Genomic DNA, 19,428 nt, shown 5'->3' with positions numbered 1-19,428 from the left:
AAAGGCAGCTGCAAATAGAATACTAATACATAATGTTGTTGTGTTATTTGTTGCTGCAGTACACACCCACGCACAGTCCAGACACGTGAATGCAAACAGTGTTTTACACATGGCTTGAATATTTCACTGCTGTGATTACACTATGATCATTGCTGAATGTCACACTATCACAGCTATGGTCGAACTACGCATTAAACAGTCACATTGTGATTGCAATAATTGTTTTTATTTTCCAAATCACTCAAAGGTTACCATTTCATTACATCCCTCTCATATTAAATTCATGTAAATGATTATTGCAACAACAACCTTTAACAATACAGAGACCTCGCCTCCTGTTGGGAACACACGATGCAAATAATGCGACTGTGACAATATGGGGGTGATGCGGGGCCAGCCGTTGGAAGTAATTTGTCATTCTCGGTTAGTCACGATGGGTATCTTGAGTTCAGGCACGACTTGAAAGTCCAGTGGAGTAACAGCACTCGCACAGCACTTCCTAGGGACCTAGTCAAGAGTCCACACCAAACTCTCTGTTAAGGAACGCCAAGTCTCTCCTGTCAGCCACCTTGTAGAGGTCGGGACGATTGAGAAGTGTGAGCACCATGCGCAGCGTTGACCAGATGTTCTCTGACACTGCGCTGTTCACAGACTGCATGCCTGTCGGTCCCCTTCCCGCGGACTGCATGTTCAGCGCTGTCAAGAAGTGTTCTGCGGCTTCCCTGCAAAGCACAAGCATGAATTTCGGTTTGGTAACCCGAAGCTCAACTAAAGTACCTGGCAGAGTGCAATAGCTCATTCTCTGATAATAATGCAAGAAAAAGAAAGACATACTGCATAAATAATGGTTACGATTATGAAAGAAAAAAGGAGCGACAGGAAATTGAATTTCTGAAGAGAAACAAAGCTTCATGATATAAAAGAAAAAGTACCTGTATGATCCCAAGTTGATACAGCTGATGCCAAGGTTGAACCTAGATCGAATGAAACCAGGGGAAAGCTGCAGGGCCTGGCGATAAGCGTCGACAGCTTCCTCAGACCTGCTGCCATTGGCAAGCGTGGCACCAAGCTTGTTCCACAGCAGGCTGTCCTGCATGCACAAATCAACACCGTCAAGCTCACAGTTTGACAAGCGCTATGTCTCGTTCATTAGGAATTCATAAGTCTGCTGTTGCTGCAACGTAGCTACAGTAAAGAAGAAATGCTGCCAAGAGTGTTAGGTGAAGGGGCACTAACGTAACACGCCAAATATTCACAACGGTATGAGTATCTCGCACTAAGCAGTAAGTGGATAACAGAAATGATCTAGTGGAAGCCAGCAACAAAGCACAACTATGTACCATAATTACTCGAATCTAACGCGCACCTTTTTTCCGCTTAGGCGAGTTCATAAATCGCATGCGCGTTAGAATCGAGTACGTAAAAAAAACAAACGAATACGATTATTCTATTGCCATCGGCATTTTCGAAATGGCCGCCAACTACGTGCGTCGGCATGGCCCGTTGGCCATTTCTGCCTATGTGTTTCCCAGTGCGGTACTTCGTACGTGTGCTGGGCAGTTCGTCATCTTGTAATGCATTAGCATCGATGGCATGGAAGGTCTGGCTCCAAAAACTCGACCAGTGCACCACGATGCCACTTTTAAAAGAAAAGTCATCGCGTGTGCAGAAACGGACAGAAATCGGGCCGCATCGCGGTCGTTCGGAGTTCCCGAAACGTGCGTGCGGGACTGGCGGAAACAAAAGCAGAAGATTGTCGACAGCAAAGCTTCACGCAAAGGCTTCAGTGGACCACAGCAGGGTCGGTTTCCACAAATTGAAGAGCTGCTCGGCGAGTATGTGCTTGAGCAGTGAGCGGCACAGCGGCCCGTGACGACAGAACTGCTCCAAGTGCAGGCTATGCAGTTAGCCTTAGAAGAAGGGCTAATGCGGAGCCAGTTTAAAGCGAGCAGGTGCTGGCTAACTAACATCATGAAGAGGAAAGGCTTTTCCCTCCGAAGGCGAACGGGCATATGCGAAAAGCTGCTGGAGGAGTACAAAGAAAAGCTTCACGGTTTTCAGAGGTTCGTCCTGAACTTGCGGCACAACAACGGCTACCTGCTTGAGCAAATCGGGAATGCCGATCAGACGCCTCTTTACTTCAACATGCCTGTCACCACAACCGTCGAGAAGAAGGGGGCGAAGCAAGTTCGCGTGCTGACATCGGACCACGGTAAAACTAGAGTGACGGCAATGCTCCGTTGCACGTCAGATAGGCACAAGCTTTCCCTGTACCTCATATTTAAACGAAAGACGCTCCCGAAAGGAGTCGTTTTCCCGAGTGGTGTGATCGTGCGGGCCAACGAGAAAAATGGGTGCGCATTGCAATCGATGTCTTACTTTTTTTTTTTTCATCGTGGAAATCGGGTGCGCGTTACAATCGAGGGCGCGGTAGAATTGAGTAAATATGGTATATGTGACACTGTGTCAGCATAGTAGACCTATGATTAATGTCATCTACCAGCAATCGTAAAGACAACAGACAAAGGTCTTGTGATGAAACTATACTTGATAACGGCAGACCTTAGTTCCCTCTTAGATACGTGTTGAATCTGACCAAGGCAAAAAATAATGCAAGAAATTCAAAGCCAACGAAAATCGTGCGCTTCCCACTTTAGACTTACCTAAGAGTCAATATTACTGTAAAAATGTACAGCTTTTACATCACAATATATTATTGCACTTTATGCAGAACAGCAGCGTGTCAACTGGCACATAGTATATCAATACTTAGTGTTATGTAAGCTGGTTCAAATTCCATCGGCAAATCAATTGTCACTGACAGCCCAATCAATAATTCACTGACAGTCCAAGCAATGGACATGAGAGCATCAAAGCAAAAAAAACTTTATTTAAATCATTCTACATAGTGTGATGTTTCGAGGTCTATTTAATCAGCCTGCAGTACACTGTCATTGCTGGTATGCAAGTTAGTTACTACTACGAATAACCAGAATCTTAACAAAGTAATTCCTTTCAACTGACTTGCAGCTTAGCACAGGAACAGACAAGGATAAGAGATGAAGTAAAACACAAGCGCTATGCTTGTGTTCTTGCACTTCCCACGCCACTGACAATTGCAAACTTCACGCTCTTCTGAAGAAGGGGACTGAAACGTTAAAGGACGAAATGAAGCAGGCTATCGGGATGAACTACTTGCATTTGGCCGCACGGTGAGCGCTGCTCGGAAGCAGTCGGCTGCCTTGTCGTACTCGCCGACCAAGTTGAACAGCACGCCCAAACCGCACTGGACGTCCGGGTCAGGGTCATTGGGGGACATCCTGGCTGCCGCAATGAACAAATCTCTCGTCTTGTTATGCTGTTCACTGAAACGATAGCAAGCATATGTACATCAGAAAGTGGCAAGCATAAATTGGTCTAAACCAAGAGTAAAAGTGTCACTGACAGCACTTGCATTAGTTGGCGTGTAGCATCTTGCATTTTTTACTCATTTTTTTTCAATGCCAACCATCTCACACAACAATTTTTTTTCCTGCATATCACTAGCCTATCTTTAAGTCCGTGGCAGGATTAAGGCATTACCCACAAACTATATCTCGAAGCTCATTTTGACGACCATGCTTTTTCTGACCGCAAGTGCTGACGATCCAAAAATACATCATAGGAGCCGTGTCTTGAACACAAGAGAGAGAACACATTCACAGATTATATTTTCGGGTTCTGTTCGGAAGTGGACTCCATGCCGTTGCGATCCGAGTGTCAGTGTAGAAGGCATCAGCCGAACGTACCTTCAGTAAACGAGTTAGCACACATTTCGGTTTCACGTAAATAATAATTTAAAGTGCTGCAGTTTGTTATGACTGTGTTTAATGGCTGTAGTTCTTGAACGATTCTACTGCGGCCCTCTCAAGCATAAAACCTACCGGCAGCACCATGATGGATGGGCGATCTACTGCCGGGCATCTCGATGGCAGAATTACCGAGATGTACGTGTGCTTACAGAAAGCATGTTTCTGAGGAACACACAGGTGTTGCAAAGCAGCCATGTGTCTTTGGAAGTCGCGAGACGAGAAATTATTGAGTTGCTGGTGGAGTTTCATTGCAATCTCGGACAAGTTCCTCCTGTGGCACTCGCAAAGACTTTGTTGAAGCAGAAGTATCCAGAAAATGTATTCGTTGGGATGAGACGCTTTTTGCATTGTTTTCTATGGGTGGAATAACATATCTCGAGCTAGTTGGTTGATCATACCAAGGTAAAAACGGTGCACACTTGAAGAGGACAAACCGAGCAAACAGGACACCTGCGCTGAGAGTGTTACAGGGTGGCTGACGGGGAATAGAAAATTATTCGATGTAACGGAAATGTCGTTGTAATGGACTTCGTTATAGAGGGATTAGACTGTACAAAGAACAAGTAGCCGCATACCTGGTCATTATGGTGAACCCGGGGTGGGATGTCTTCAGAGTAGGCATTTCCGCTGATGAGCGCAGAGCCTGGTACCGAGGATTGCACTTGAGCCACTCCAGCAAGGACTCACATGCCTGCATCTGCAGGGATTCGTTAGTGTAGCTCACAGCTATAGCCATGTGAGCAATCAGGTTCTGCGGGTCTAGCTGCAAACACCTGCAGAGAAGAGAAACCGGTATAGCATATATAGCTCCCCAGCTTGCCAATTTTTACACCTTTTCCTTTCACACCACACCCCAGGTAACAAATCCAGTGTGAATTAAAAATGGTTGGAGCACATACGTGATGAACTCAATATAAAGAGAAAATAAAGTATATATTCATTGTGTTCCACCATAACCACGTAATCATGCCTCCTTATACACACAATCCAGACTATAATGATAAAATTTGATACCTTAAAGGGGCCCTGCAACTATTTTTGAAGTAACTGTTGAATGGCTTCATTAAAGAAGTTAGTTGCCTCATGAGTCGACCACGTCAAAATTTTTTAGAATTCGTTAAGGAATAACGGAGTTACGGAGATCTGTCACCCGCTGTAATTACTTTCTCTCTCATCTCATCCTGACAAGTGCGCTGGAAGCTAAGCAAAGGGATATGGCATGGGGGAAAGAAGATAAATATTGCGTATGTTTTTTCCTTTGTTTTTTCAAACACACTGCTTATTTCCAGCGTGAGAGCAAAGCGCGGGCTCGTGGCGGCCTCTTGCGGCAGCAGCAGTTACCATGTTGCTGACAATGCTAAAATTGGCCAATGGTCATGAGTTTTGGTATATAGCACGACCATCTGGGTATATGGCATCGTTTGTAGAAAGAAGAAGGAATGATTTCTAGCTGACTGAGAATTCATTGCAATTTCCAGACCACGTGCTTCGCTATAATGTTCAGCTCATGTGTTCTCAGGGTCCTCAACTACCGACCAGCAGTCATCCGACAGCACTAAAGAACTGTTGCATGGCCCCTTTAAGAGTTCTCGTTTAAGAGTGTAAGTATGAGTTAAAGGCAAGAAAAGATAGTTGGTAGCAGATGACTCTTTTTAAGCCTGTAAACCCTTTCCATGACAGAATAATCAACATAGACTTATAGATTAACGCGACTGCCATGTACATAACCACAATAACTGTAATTCCGCCATGCCAATACAACAAGCATAGTCCCACAATACCAAGAAAGCTGGAAGACACAGTGTTTGGTGGCCGCAGGAAAAAGTAATCAAACACATCAAAAGCAGCCCTTGTCGGGATAATCATGAAAAAATCAATACTGATGCTGACAAAGACAAAGAAATTAAGACAAACTTTTAGAATTCTCCCAGAAGCCTTTTTGTACCATCTGATCTGATGGGATGAGCACACACATTGGAGAAATTAGCGTGTCAAGTTGAGAGCCTGATGAAATCCCGCCAGTGGGAGAAATTCTGGAGGAAAACTTTGGCAACTGTAGTGACAAGTTCTTGATTTCTTTGTCTCTTTAGAGAATATGTTTTCTTTCGTTTCCCTTGAAAAAAAGCTAGTGATGACGATAAGGAATGGTATCATGAAGAAGAAAGCCTCATAACTGGCATAATGACTAAAATGTTCTCACTTTCTCAGCGCCGCGATAGCCGCTGTGTCCTGCTCATTCTCGGCTTGTGTTGTGCCCAAGTATTGCCAGGCCTGTACCGTAAAGAGAAAGTGAGAGAAAGGCAATCACATCATTTCTACGCAGTCCAGAATCAAGAAATGTTGTCTGTGTGTGAGTGCAATGTAACATCCATTGCAGACAAATCCACATGTATTTTCTTGTAGATTTGCACTAAAAAAGAATGGATAACTATTTTTTCTTCCATTATCTATCCTTAGCTACAAGATTCCATTGAACTAATATTCTTAATTGCTACTTTGTTTATATAAGTTCTTAAATAGTCCTATTAATTAAGTACCGACACATTTTCATGTGATCTGTTACATTTTGTTAACATGAACACATTGTTAAAGGCAACTTGCAGTGCAGGATTTGTTCTTACGATTTCCAACTCTCTCTGTAAGACATCTGGCAGTTGAAATAAAAATAAACTATCCTAAAAGTTACAATAAACTTTCTCTTGAATGTACATAATGCATTCGCCCAAGCAGCAGTCAAACAAATTTCAAGGCAAGATATTTAATTACCTCGACATGCTGAGGATTTTTCTGGGCAGCCGCCTCGAAGAGCAAAACTGCACTGGGAATGTCGTGTTCTTGAAGCTTCTTCAGACCTTCTTCAAAGGGGTTCTCGACATTTTCTAATGGGTTCACCTCGGCAAATTTGTACTCCTTGAAAGCATGAAAACATCAGAGCAAAATGACAGATCCCTTGCCAGGTTTACAACAAAAGCAGTTGGTTTAGTACTGATCATAAACTTACGCGATAAGGTTCGGGCAGACTTTCGTACTCCGACAGCCACGGATGGGCATGGGGCGTCTCCCTGAAACAGTAAACAAAATATAAGAGAATTATTCGAAATGATATGTGTAACACTCGCGCCCAGAGACAGTTTGCAATGCATGAAACATTATGCATTGCAGACTGTCTGCAGAATATTCTGGGCTGCAACCAAGTGAAAATCTTTGTTGCAGTAATCGATACAGTCTCAAATCTTTAATTTTTGTTTGCATTATAGCAGCAGAATGCTAACATAAATGAACATAGACAATCAAATGTTCGATTTACTTCATTATTATACAACAATTATATGTCTGTTTTAGTGATGCTCAACAGTAATCCACTTAAAGTATTTTACGTTGTCATGGCTACCAGTGCCGACTAACAATCTCAGGTTTAAATGCATATATATACCCCACTAGGTGGAGGGTAGGATGAACACCACTGCAGCTCAGTTTGTAGATCAGCGGACGCATTATTCGAAGGTCGCAGGTTCGGTCTCTGGCAGCCGCAAGTTATCTTTCGATGCACATTACGGTACTTTCTTCACACTATCATAGTTTCCAGTAATATCCCTTATACTTTTTTGGACTTTCTTGCCTGTTGTAATTAATGCTGAGTCTAACAAAAAAAAAATGATCCCTTGAAATTCCTCTTTCGTTTAGCACATATGGTATATATACAAGATATGGCTTTAACAGTTGTTTTCCCTCGGTTGGCAGTTTTTCTGTGGGAAGACTGCACTATCTCAATTCACTTTGCAATTTTATGACGATCACTTTCAGTAACTTGCAACAGTCCTTGTTTATGGCTGCCCACCTACAACCTGTTGCACCAACAAGACACGCACATGCAGCAATCACTGCTCACATGCTTTCACGAATCATCGATTTTACGAGGAAAAAAAAAACAAGACATGCATAAACTCAGAATTTACAACCTGGTCACTTGGTCCCACTCCTTCTGCAAGTTCTCCCAGAAGTCGGTGTCATTTCCTTTCTCTCGGCCCTCCGCCTCAAACGTTTTTGCCCACTCTGTCGCCATTGCTTCAGGCGCAGTTGGGTCCTGGTAAAATAATAATCGTATGTGCAATTCACTAGAGTGAAGAGAGAAATAGTATGAACAGCTTTGATCATCAGTTTACTAGTAAATTCTAGGAACGCCCTCAAAACAAGAGCGAATCGATGCTTCTAGAATGAAGTGCTATCTGTGAACTAGAGTAAAAAATATTAACATCCAAGAAAAAGATAATGGATTCCAGCCAAAGTGGTACTAAAGTGCAAAAGTTAGGAAGCCCAAGACATTCGAAAAAAAGTTTATTTCACGAATAATGTGTAATTCTTAAAAACAAAATGTTTATTAATGTCATCATTCGGTCGTTCTGCTGCATGTACAAATTCGAGATACAGTGGAATAAATACAACATACCCGAACTTTTTTTTACTATTATGTTCTGTACTTCAAAAAAGTTTGCAGTTGGCTGTACATATTTTTTTTAACATTATGTATAATTGCTGCATTGTAAGCTACAATGCAAAATTTCTGTGATGTTGTTAAAGCTATTAGCAAGTTTTCATTTTTACAGTGAGGCATGAAAAAGATTTACGACGATGTGAACTACTGGAAACTATCTTCTAACAAGCATCCCAGTGCATCAAAATTAATATCAATTGCTTGCATACTATTCCCTTGAATGCAGGAACTATTTTAAATAGGAAACACATGAAGGTGATAGGTCACTGACTTATTATTCAATATTACTTCTATGTTCCCAGCCAAACACAAAACTTATCTTGGCGGCCAGTGGTAACAATGAGTTCCTTAAGCAAGTTGAATGACGCTGTAACTTACAGCGCTGTCAACACCACTTGGAAACAGCAACATCCTAATATGGTACGGCAAACTTGCCCTTCTTAAAGTTTCAATGCTTAAACATAGCTCTGCATCAATTACCTTCGGAAACGACTCCTGCTGCTGCGGCTGACCGTATTGTCGAGCAAAGTCTTCAACCCAGCTCGCAGCCCGTTCGCCTAAGTCTCTGTCGTCGTCTCTTAGCCGCTTCACAAACTGCATAAACTAGCGCGTGGAGCAAGCGCCAGCGACAGCTCCATATACATGGATGCAGAAAAACTTCCCTCCTTATCTACCATTCGTTTACTCTACCAAACTACGGTAGTGTTAATCGAGCCAGAAAGTTTTTGTTAACTGGTTAAAAGGTGGAGAAGGATGGAGCACAGCTTTTACAATGACGATACATTTGCAGTAAAGCTAGAGTCAGAATCGACAAAGCCTTAGTGTCTGTCTCTCAAAACGTGCTGTTTCTTAGGCCAGAGGTTCTAAAAGCTGTAGCTAACATCATGCACCACAAAGTTACCGAATAGCTCCTTACAAATTTCCCCACCTGAGAGTATATTCTTTCCTTTTAATAAATATCGAGAGCATGCAAACAGAAAAAATGTTTTGTCAAATCCATGATAGCTACACTATGCCTTGCACACAGTGAGCATTTCTTTAATTGCTCTGGGAGAAATTTTTCGCAACTGACATTCACGACAAAAAAAAACTGGGAAAGAAAGATATCGGTGGGCAGCACATTATTTTGACGCAACATTAAACTTCACAATGTACTAGTGTGAAACATGATGATTATATTGGTATGCTATAAATGAGCACAAAGGTGCAGAGGTTATACTCCAATTTAGCGAAACCTCACAATTACAAGTTGTAATGGCTACAGTGGTAGGTATGCCATAAAAGGTATTGCAGATCAAAAATAATTACTGTATATTATGCACAGACCAATACCTTCATGATTATTGTGTATACATACTTGTATACCTTCAGTACTTTTGCCTTCTCAGTAGAAAAATGAGCATGAGAGGACGCTATCTTCTGTTTACCCAAATTTTAGGATATCATTAGCATTTTTAATGCAATGAGTGCCCAAAAAACCTAGCTCCAAACTTAAACTTGCTTTATGGCGAGTACCAAAGAGGAAAACAAGGTAACGAGACATTCAGATGCATAAATAACTTTACTGCATGACCGCATCATTGAAAAGTCTAAAGTATATGGAATGAAAAATCAGAGAAAGAGGACAAAAGGGACAGAAAAGAGCATTACCTCGGTCTCCATCAAAGCATCATCGTTGACACTCTTCAAGAGCTCGTCAGCTACTTGGGCCATGCTTTGACTGCTTTCCGCTACTGAACCTTGCACACTGCACACATTTAAATGGCAATTAGTTGTGCTCCCTTGGGCGAGCTGTATTCAATAACACCCAAGGTTGCGTGTACAATTTACGCAATTTGGGAGGTATGTCCTTGAATGCAGTCTAGTATCCCCGTGTGACCTCTCAAACATTAAATTGCCCCTTTTTTTTAATCCTTTTTAAATATAACTAGGAGGTAAATATGCAAAATATATATTCATCCAAAATATGAAGTCAGAAGCATACACACTTGTACAAAAAGTGGTTTCATCGCACTCTTACCCATTACATTTCCCTAGCATTGGCAATAATTCAATGCAGACCTGTTATTTTGACATGTTAGGATAAATAAGGTTACAAATATTGCACAGGGGGCAGTACTTCTAGCTTTAATTTAAGTACAGTAATTGTTAGCTAAAGGTAAATGAATTTAAATGAGAAAACGTCACTTGAATCGAAAACTATGAATAATGCCCCTGTACTTTCGTTCAGCTTCATTACCTCTTGGGTTCGTATGGTATAACTACACGTTCTAATTAGCAAAAGCACAGATTATCAACTTGATTTATTTGCAGGAAGTGCTTCAATATAAACATAGCAAAAAGACAGGCCATGTGCTGCTTTACAATAACGAAGCAAAAACAGACAAATTAGAGAAAAATGGGTCAAATCTTGCACTAAGCCACGAAATGCTCGTTACACTGCAAAACTGATCAATCTAGTGCTAATTTATAGCTGTGTCTAGGCAGAACTTCTTTTTCCACATTTGCTTTAATTTAGCCTCCACTTGGTTGTAGCTATATCGAACTTTTGCTTGATGTTTTGCTTGAACTTGGCTTGACTTTGGCTGTGGTGTTGTTGAACTTCTGCTTGAACTTGGCTGTAGCAGGGTTAGACTTAGGTGTTAAGACGCATGAGACAATCATTGCGCAATCCATCCCTGCACATAGTTAAGCACGAGCTGTACACTTACTTTTACAACCACAAGGTACCACCTGACAGCGGCATGAGTGAGGTAACACGCGCGTCATTTGTTGGGCTAACTGTTAGCATCTTTCTTTTTAGTAGAAGTTGTGTGTAGTAATTTCTGTGGATCATATATGTTTATGATGCCGAAAGTTTTTTTGATAGGCTGCACGAATTTGTGTGGCACATGCCAGTTTGTTGGTATAACTGTTGCCTCATTCAGTTTTAGTAAAACCCATGGCGAGTAGTGGAACTTAACCAATTTCTGTGGCACATACCCGTTCATGATAATATTTCTTTGATACGGTGCCAACTAGAAAAGACTTACCAAACAGCTCGGCGGTTAGAAGGGCAAGTCAGAAACAGGCGTAATGTGGGGGGTCGCTTGACCTTTCCTAGAACTCACCTGGCATTCTGCTGTTCGCTTTCCAACAAGTATTCCTCAGCCCACTTTATGGGAGCTTGCTGAGACAGTGCTGACGTAGAAGGGCCTGCAAACTCCCGGGACCAGACAGCAGCGACCATGCTGGGCTCTTCCTTTACCACCGGCATGGAGGGAATAAACTCATCGGCCCAAGCCTTGGAGACGCCCACGTCAGCAACACCTGCTAGAGCTAAAACGGGCGGGGCATAGAGCTTAACTCAACGGTCGGGTTCACTCACTCTACTATATTGCTCACCTGGACTCGCAATCCGTGTCTGACCGAGTCAAGTCATGAGTTCTGTAGCGCATAATTATCTTTTTAAATCATGATTTTAAAGCTCTTCAACACCATATCTCACATAATTGGTGCTATACGACATGCCTTCTGATCTCATACCTTCAAAAACGAGTAATCGGCACTTGCAATCCAGTAGGAATATTTTTGTTGAACGAATAAAACCTGCCACGAAAAGGACTGCAGGGGAAGCTCAAGGCAGTCCCTTCCCATACCTTTTGGTAATTTATGCTTTCAATAAACATGTATATTGAGCTGGCGTATGAACGCTAGAACGTTGACATATATTTGAGTAAATGTGGGGACAGATGTAAGCCAACATAAGGCTGATAGTAAATGCTGAAGACAAGTAGATAGGACCATAGATTGACAAGAAAAATGTGAAGCTCAACACTGTCGAAATTTGAGCTTGTTGGTGCATTGTGACGACTGAAAATAGCGCTAAGAAACGGGGACACAAGAAGAGGACACACGGCACAGGAGCTGTTTCAGTAGCGCCTGTGCCGTGTGTCCTCTTGTTGTGTCCCCGTTTCTTAGCGCTATTTTCAGTCGTCACAATGTGAAGCTCACTTAGACACCCCCCCCCTTCCCCGCACTAAAGAAATTTCACGCTTTCAACCACAGTGCTTATACCTGGTGCTGGTGGTTGGTACATCTTCTCAATGTCATGCATTTCCTGGAGCAGGCCAGCCATGTGGAAGGTCTGTGGGGCCATCCTTTCTGGTGCCCGCCTTTCGGCGAGAAATTCATCCACAAGCTGTTTCAGGACAAAAAGCTGCCATCAGAACACAGGAACACTGCAGTCTAGATAAGTCTACCATTGAGCTTTCTGCTTTATGTTTGTTAGTAAGTGCAAGTTCATTGAGTATTGTTAAGTAACACGGGACACATAAAGTGCCAAACAAAGGAGGTCCCAAACTACTGATTGACAGTAGGAATCGTCAAGTAACCTGTTGTTAGTTGATGTATTTTATGAGAAGAAAACCATACATGAGAAGACTTTTAATGGAAAAATGCATGTTTGATATGTACATACACTTGACTTGCACAAAATTGTAAGCAATACCTAGATGGCGGCTATATTGAAGAAAAGCTGGCGGTTGGAGCATTAGGCAAGAAAACAGTCAAAGTCTTTCTCTACACATATAAAAAACCATTTAGTGTAACCACATATAGCCGCTGGCTCAAAATGATACAAGCTCCTGTGGACTCCAGACATTCATGCGAATTATGTTTTAAAAAATAACTTGTCACCTACATATAATACAAGTTGGTCGAAGATAAAATTGCAAACTCTTGTACAAATAGCTTTGCACGCAAACAATTCATGTTTTTGAGCCACTTAACATTTCTGCCGCACTACTGGATGCACACCAAGTGCAAAATTTTGAAAAGTTATCCTTCATTTTTAGCAAGTCGACTTCATCTCATCAGCCTTTAAATTAAGCTAGTAACACCGGTCGTTCCCCAAGAATTGTGCTGTACTTACCCCTTCTGAAGTTCCAGCCTGGAAGTAAAATGGAAAGGCATCGTTAATGGATGTACACATACATTGCAATATAGCCCGTAGAAAGGGTTACGTTTCTCTTAAATATTCACCTATATTTCACGCATATGAAAGAGTTGGTAGACAAGCAACCAACTGTTTCACAAGTTACGTCATTAATGAAGGAGTTAGGCATGTTGATGATGCCCCTGAAGTCGGTGATGTGATAGCATGAAATGCTGACTCTGTTTCACTGTGAAATTCCATTACATTCACCCCAACCAAAGGCAGAGAAATCACTAAAGTCAAAACAATACAGAATAGTCAGCTTATTAAGACTGTATATAGCACATTTATATGCATCAAGCAGCTCAACAGAATGCATGTAACTCGAGAGTGATATTTTCCACGATTTGTAGGGCCAGATTTTTAGTGAAAAAGTTTAATCTTACTGCTCCAAGTCCTTGGTGTCTTTGCCTCAGAAGCCCTTCCTGCAAATAAATAACGACGAGAAAAGGCAAGGATGTGATGTTTACTATAACCAATAATTTTAACAGGAAACTGGACTTACTTGCTGTCTCGCCGCGTCCTGGATCGCATGACTTGAAAGTTTGACGAGAGGATTTGGAGTGCCGCACTCGGCCTCCACTAAATTTCGGATAGACATGACGCTAACAGGAAACAAACAACGGGGTCACAGCTGGGTGAAGTTGTATGACACTACTGTCTCGTGAGCCAAAGTATTAGCTCGCTGATCGGCGATCCATGTCACAAGCACCGCCTTTGCGTGAAAACGTAGTCTGCATCCTCACTGGTAAATGAAGCTGCGCAGAAAAAGAAAGCACGTCGGTTCGTGGTGACGAGAAGCTGCTCTGGGAAGCAGCTTGAGCAGTCCGAACGCATTAATCGTTCAGCGACAGCACGGATCGACCCGTATATGAACTAGGAAAAAATTGAAAAAAACGGCTACGGAGACACTGCTCGAAAAATCGTAATCATACCACTACCAACCACGTCTGGTCAGGTCGACTTGTGCGCACAAATTTAGGCGTGTATTTGTAAACATGGACCCCCCCCCTTTTTTTTTTTCTAGACTCGTGCGATCGAATCGAACATCTTCTTTATGAAGTATTTACTTCCCCAGCTGATTCGCGACGCATGGTTGACTGCTTGTACTCTCAAACCGTAAACTTTCGTCGTTATGTAAAATGATGAACTCGCGAATCAAGCTAACTCGTTTTAAATCTGCTACTATACACAAGTTTTAAAATACTTGGTGCAGTATACGTTAGGAGTCAGAAAGGCGTTATATGACGTTAACAATTTCTGGGTTCGTAGCTAACGTTGTAAACATCGGCACAAGCGCAAGTGTCTGTGGCGCCGGTGGAGCTGTGCGGTTTTCGCTTGGTGGTCGGTTTTGTTGCGAGACGGTGTGCTTAAATGCCTTCGAAAGGCGAAGACATTCTAAATGGATTTAAGCTGTATCCTTTTGCTTCGTCACCAAAGCCCGCTTTGCGTGTTAGGTGCACAGGCGCAAGCATGAGCACGCCAGACATTCATTGATTGTTTCCATTTAAGTGGCCTTGCAGCGGTATTTCTCTGCGCAATGTCTCGACCGTGTCATTTTTTCTACTCGTATACCGCTACTGCGACGTGCTATTTGTACTTCTTATCTATTAATTGGTTTCCTTAACCCTCGCGCTTTTTTTAGGAACTGGATGAATTTGAGAGATGCTGACACCGGCAAAATGCTTTGGCAGGGGACCGACGATCTGTAAGCAGAAAACGAAAAGCAGTTTTCTTAGGGTTCGCTGTGATTTGGCACCCAATTGATTGAACTTCACTTTTACCTACAGGTCTAAACCGGATGTCGAGCACGAAGGTAAAAACTCCGCAGTAATTTGACCGGTCATTATAATTTTTTTTTACATTGGTATGTCTTAGGTTTGCGACGCTCGTTGCTCATATTCGTCTTTCTTATATTTGCAGCTAGAGTTCCTAAGAAGATATTAAAATGCCGTGCCGTGTCCCGAGAGATCAATTTTTCGTCTGTCGAGTCAATGGAAAAATTTCGGCTCGAGCAAAAGGTCCTCTTCAAAGGGCGGTGCCTGGAAGGTGGGATTATATGTCTACTCTGTATCGCTCGATATTGTGTCGATGATGCGTGTGCACTTCACTGTTGAAACGCAAATGCACATTTACGCCATAACCGTGCCCCGCCTATCTTCAACTGACCTCGCTTCGGATAAATCGCCGTTTCACGATCGATTTGCTCTGTAGAAGGTTCTAAGAGTAACCGCAGCTCAGAAATAACGCAACATTCGGCTCGCTTTTGCGCTTAATGCTGTAGGTTTCAGCAAAACATTCTGTGGCCGTTTTTGGTAATGCCTCATCGCCCTCAGTTCACTTTTTTCCATCATCATGTAGACATCCGCACCTGTAAAAGCTTCACTACATGGAACAGCAGATACAAAGATGAGTATTTACACGAAAACAATTTCGAACTTCGAATGCAAGGACTGCTATAACTTCGGATAAAGTAGTCTCGTACGTGAGCAGTTGTTGCAAAATAGTGCAGAATGGCAGAAGATTTGAAAGCACCTATTGCTTTCAAATAAAGGCCTTTGGTAGAATCTTGGTAAGAGGGGTGACTTGAGTGTCTTTTGGTGTATCATGAAAAAAGTGCATTCAAGAACTCATTACTAACCCTTTCATCGGCAGCGCTATAGTCATGTCTCTAGTATTTTTAGGGACTGTGGAAAGACTCCTGTACCTGCTAAAACTGAAATAATTGCAGAATAATAATGTAGTTACACAGCTTCCTTTCAAAGGAATACCACCTCAATAGAAACCAGTATCGTTCGGAAGATAAGAGCTTTTTTTTTTTTTGCTACACCCAGTTTTTACTCTTTAATTTCTTTCTTGCTAAGAGTGCATGACGGTTTTACCACTATAAGCTTCAAATTAAATCAGCGCTGGCAAATAAAGCACTCATATTCTCCCACCTCGCAACGCTGGTCGTGCTTTCACACTGGAGAACGGCGACTTTAGCCGTAAACGCAAATAGTGCTAGGAGAAACTTTACACTGAAACAGCTAATGTTGATAACAGGGTATGAAGGTTTTGGCGATCCTTGATGTGCTAGAGGTGTGATATTGTAGGTTTGCTTTCGGCCCAACTGCTTTAAAGTAATGCGTACATTGAGTAGATCATATTACTTGGAGGGAGGCGCAGGGAGAAAATCTGAAAGAGGCAAGACATGTTAACTGTACAGGAGGCCAAACATTCATTAGTCACACGTTAGTTGTTCCTGTGACAACAGTGTATAACAGCAGCTTACGCCTTATTCTCTTGAAACAGTGTTTTTGCATTGTAACCTTTCTTTAAAAAATGAAAGTGATGGCGACATGTTAAGCAATAGCCTCTGCCGTGTTCAAGATGTTTGATTGTCAGCACTTGCCATACTGGACTTTCACCTCTTTCATCACTCAAAGGGAGCTGTAAAAGGGGGATGTGTTGTGTGGAAAGCCATGTTCTTATCTGTGTAATAGAGGCGCTCTTAGATTAGCTGCTTATCAGAAATATAAGAGAGTGAACATTGTCTGAGCAACTATCTTATCTTTTCGTGGGCATATATCTAAAAACAAGAGCGACATGAGACTTGTGTTCTGCTTCATCAAGGCTTGATACTTAGCAGTCGGCTCTCTTGAATCTGAGAATAAGAATGCAAAGCTAAAGAGAGTATAAATATGACTCAATAGTTCAATTGTAATGCATCCCGTATACTGAATAATGTTTTTAATTCCTTCTCATACTGTTACAACTGTGCTTACGTTACAGAAGCTTCCAAACTGACTGTTTAACTTGTTAAGTAACACGTTAAAAGAACACCAGGTGGTTGTAAATTTGAAGCCCGCCACTACGGCATCTTTCACTGTCGTACCTTTATTTTGGGACAAAAAACCCCCGCAATTATTAACTTTTTTTACATTGTTTGATGACAATCATTTTGAGAATTTTTTTGTCATTTTTGTCCAAAGCACGTGCATGTCTAAAGTGCACCTTGATGAAGTTTTATAAAAGTAGTCCTAGAACAAAAATGCCAGTGCATTTTATCCTTTATAACTTATTCTATTAATCTCGTCTAATGTTTTTTCCAGAGTGGTTTTTTGAGTTTGGCTTCGTCATCCCCAATTCCACCAATACGTGGCAGTCGTTAATAGAGGCAGCGCCCGAATCTCAGATGATGCCTGCCAACGTATTGAAGTATGTACCATGTTCTCTTTATTTTATGTCATCGTAATGTTGCCCAATCCACCGCTAGTTAGTGAACTAATCAACATGCCCTTCAGTGTTCCACTTGTATGGCAAAATGAGCATCATGCTAATGTTATTTTTATCACTTCTGCTAATCACAGTGCTGTTGATCGGTGGTAACCATGGCAATACCATCTTAACTTATTTTGTTTGTCATGGGGGCGCTACATAATGTCGTGCCAGAACATTCACGTATCTTGTGGCAGATGGCTAACATGTCATAACAATCAGTGCTACTACTGTCACACAGTGTTTATTTATTTTCTTTTTTTTGTCGCTTGAAAACTTGGACTGCAACGAAGCAATGTCAGTAATTTGTGGAGCCCACTGCATATTTAGGGTAGTATGCAGAAAATTTATTTGGAACCAGCCTTACCAAAACACAAAATTAGTCATAGATTTGAAAGATACTGACACACTCGTAATTAATTTAAACTGTGACTGGAATGTAGCAGATACACTACAGAGACATGTAGGGTACACTGATTGTAACAACCATTCATTTATTTGTGCATGTAACAAACTCATTGCCGAGTGTCACTATAACGACTTTAATGTTATGAAAAATGCAGTGAGCTGGCAGTTTTTTCTCCCCAGATTTTTTCTACAGTCCTGGTTACCAGCCACAGGCAGTGATAACTGGCATTTCCATTACTCTCTTGTGAAAATAACGTAACATTTAAAATGTAAATTAGTTTTGTAAGCTCTCCTGTGAACTCTCTAGGAAAACATCGTGAAGTATTTGCTAGCCATTTGCTAAATAAGGCAATTGTTCAGTAGATAAACAACTACTAAAGAAGGAATGTGGCAACACTGAGATTATTCTTCAGAATTTTCTGCTGCTACTGTGCTGTAGTACGGTTCTGTTATTTAGCATTCATGAGTTTGTGACACGAGTAATAAGTTGGGTTAGGGACAGCCTTGTTTTCTAGTGTAAATAAAAATATGAAAACTTTACTACATGTGATGACTTCCAGCATCAAAATTTCTGCTGGATTGTAGCATATGACTGTTATTGTCATATAAATATAAGCAAGCAGTTACCCACTTTCAATACTTTATGTTACAACATTCAAGGTGCCTTACTGTTAATAGCTCACTTTGTAACTTTGTTACGTTACTCCTCTCTGCCAGTGGGAATGTCGTAATCGAGACGAAGTTTTTCGACGACAACCTTCTCGTTAGCACATCTAAGGTCCGCCTGTACTACATCTGAGCTCCGGGCGCAAGTTTTTGGCACGGCCAGTGGGAATCCTGCTGCGATGCCTCCATTTACTGCCGTCACTCCTACAGCTCCCATTTGCAGCATCTCGGACAAACAGTAGTTTTTCGGTTGCTCGCATTTCTTTTCCTCACAAATCGCCCAACAGCTTGCATCTCCTTGCGCATTCTTTTATGCTTTAATGTTCTTTTTTTTTCTGATTGATATCTGAACCACTGAAAAAGAGCCGTTTTTTATACCAAGCTTTGTTGGATTGACGACCAGTTTGTTACATTTTGTTTATCTTTCATTTGTAAATAGTACTTTTTGTTGATGAGCCACAAGTTGTGTGGTGGATGGGTATTTAATAATATCTTGTCTGTTTTCGTTTTGTCAATTCTCGTTGTCAAGAGTGTTGTATGTTGTTGATTGTGCTGAAAGCCCATACAAGTGCAAAGTGAAAGGTGCTGATGGGCAGCTGCTGCGCACATGTTGTGTTCATCGAGTGCTATATCAATTTCTGTAGCTGCTATTGGTGGAAATTTTATTGCGATCGTTTGAAAGTCGCGTTGTGGTTTATAGCGCGCTAGTCCATATAAACGAGTGTAAGCAGCGCAGCGTGATAGTGATACCTCCTGAAGCTCTTTTGCACAGTTGT

General features: G+C 41.8%; 2 protein-coding genes across 3 annotated transcripts; one reads left to right on the top strand and one right to left on the bottom strand.

Annotated features, from left to right (window-relative positions):
* Positions 1–204: 204 nt before the first annotated feature.
* On the bottom strand, positions 205–14,175 carry LOC142790290 (peroxisomal targeting signal 1 receptor-like). 2 transcript variants are annotated; one of them, XM_075885230.1, is made up of 15 exons: positions 13,824–14,175; positions 13,705–13,743; positions 13,256–13,273; positions 12,400–12,523; positions 11,454–11,661; positions 9,994–10,090; positions 8,824–8,946; positions 7,811–7,935; positions 6,853–6,913; positions 6,618–6,761; positions 6,052–6,122; positions 4,427–4,624; positions 3,200–3,365; positions 933–1,090; positions 205–722 (listed from the first exon to the last, which is right to left on the bottom strand). In XM_075885230.1, the coding sequence occupies exons 1-15, from the start codon at positions 13,917–13,919 to the stop codon at positions 512–514; spliced, it is 1,839 nt and encodes a 612-aa protein (XP_075741345.1). In that variant the 5' UTR covers positions 13,920–14,175; the 3' UTR covers positions 205–511. The 2 variants fall into 2 exon arrangements, with proteins under 2 accessions (XP_075741345.1, XP_075741346.1); XM_075885231.1 differs by lacking the exon at positions 8,824–8,946.
* Positions 14,176–14,597: 422 nt separating this feature from the next.
* LOC119177135 (Prenyl-binding protein) lies at positions 14,598–18,905 on the top strand. The gene is made up of 6 exons (XM_037428529.2): positions 14,598–14,733; positions 14,964–15,026; positions 15,109–15,134; positions 15,242–15,367; positions 17,413–17,518; positions 18,704–18,905. Exons 1-6 carry the CDS (start codon positions 14,693–14,695, stop codon positions 18,783–18,785), a joined length of 444 nt encoding a protein of 147 aa, XP_037284426.1. The 5' UTR covers positions 14,598–14,692; the 3' UTR covers positions 18,786–18,905.
* The last annotated feature ends 523 nt before the right edge of the window (positions 18,906–19,428 follow it).

Source organism: Rhipicephalus microplus, unplaced genomic scaffold, assembly GCF_043290135.1.
Source record: "Rhipicephalus microplus isolate Deutch F79 unplaced genomic scaffold, USDA_Rmic scaffold_94, whole genome shotgun sequence".
Classification (NCBI taxonomy): Eukaryota; Metazoa; Arthropoda; class Arachnida; order Ixodida; family Ixodidae; genus Rhipicephalus; species Rhipicephalus microplus.
Note: the sequence above shows the minus strand (reverse complement) of the source record. Positions and strands in the feature narration are given on the sequence as shown.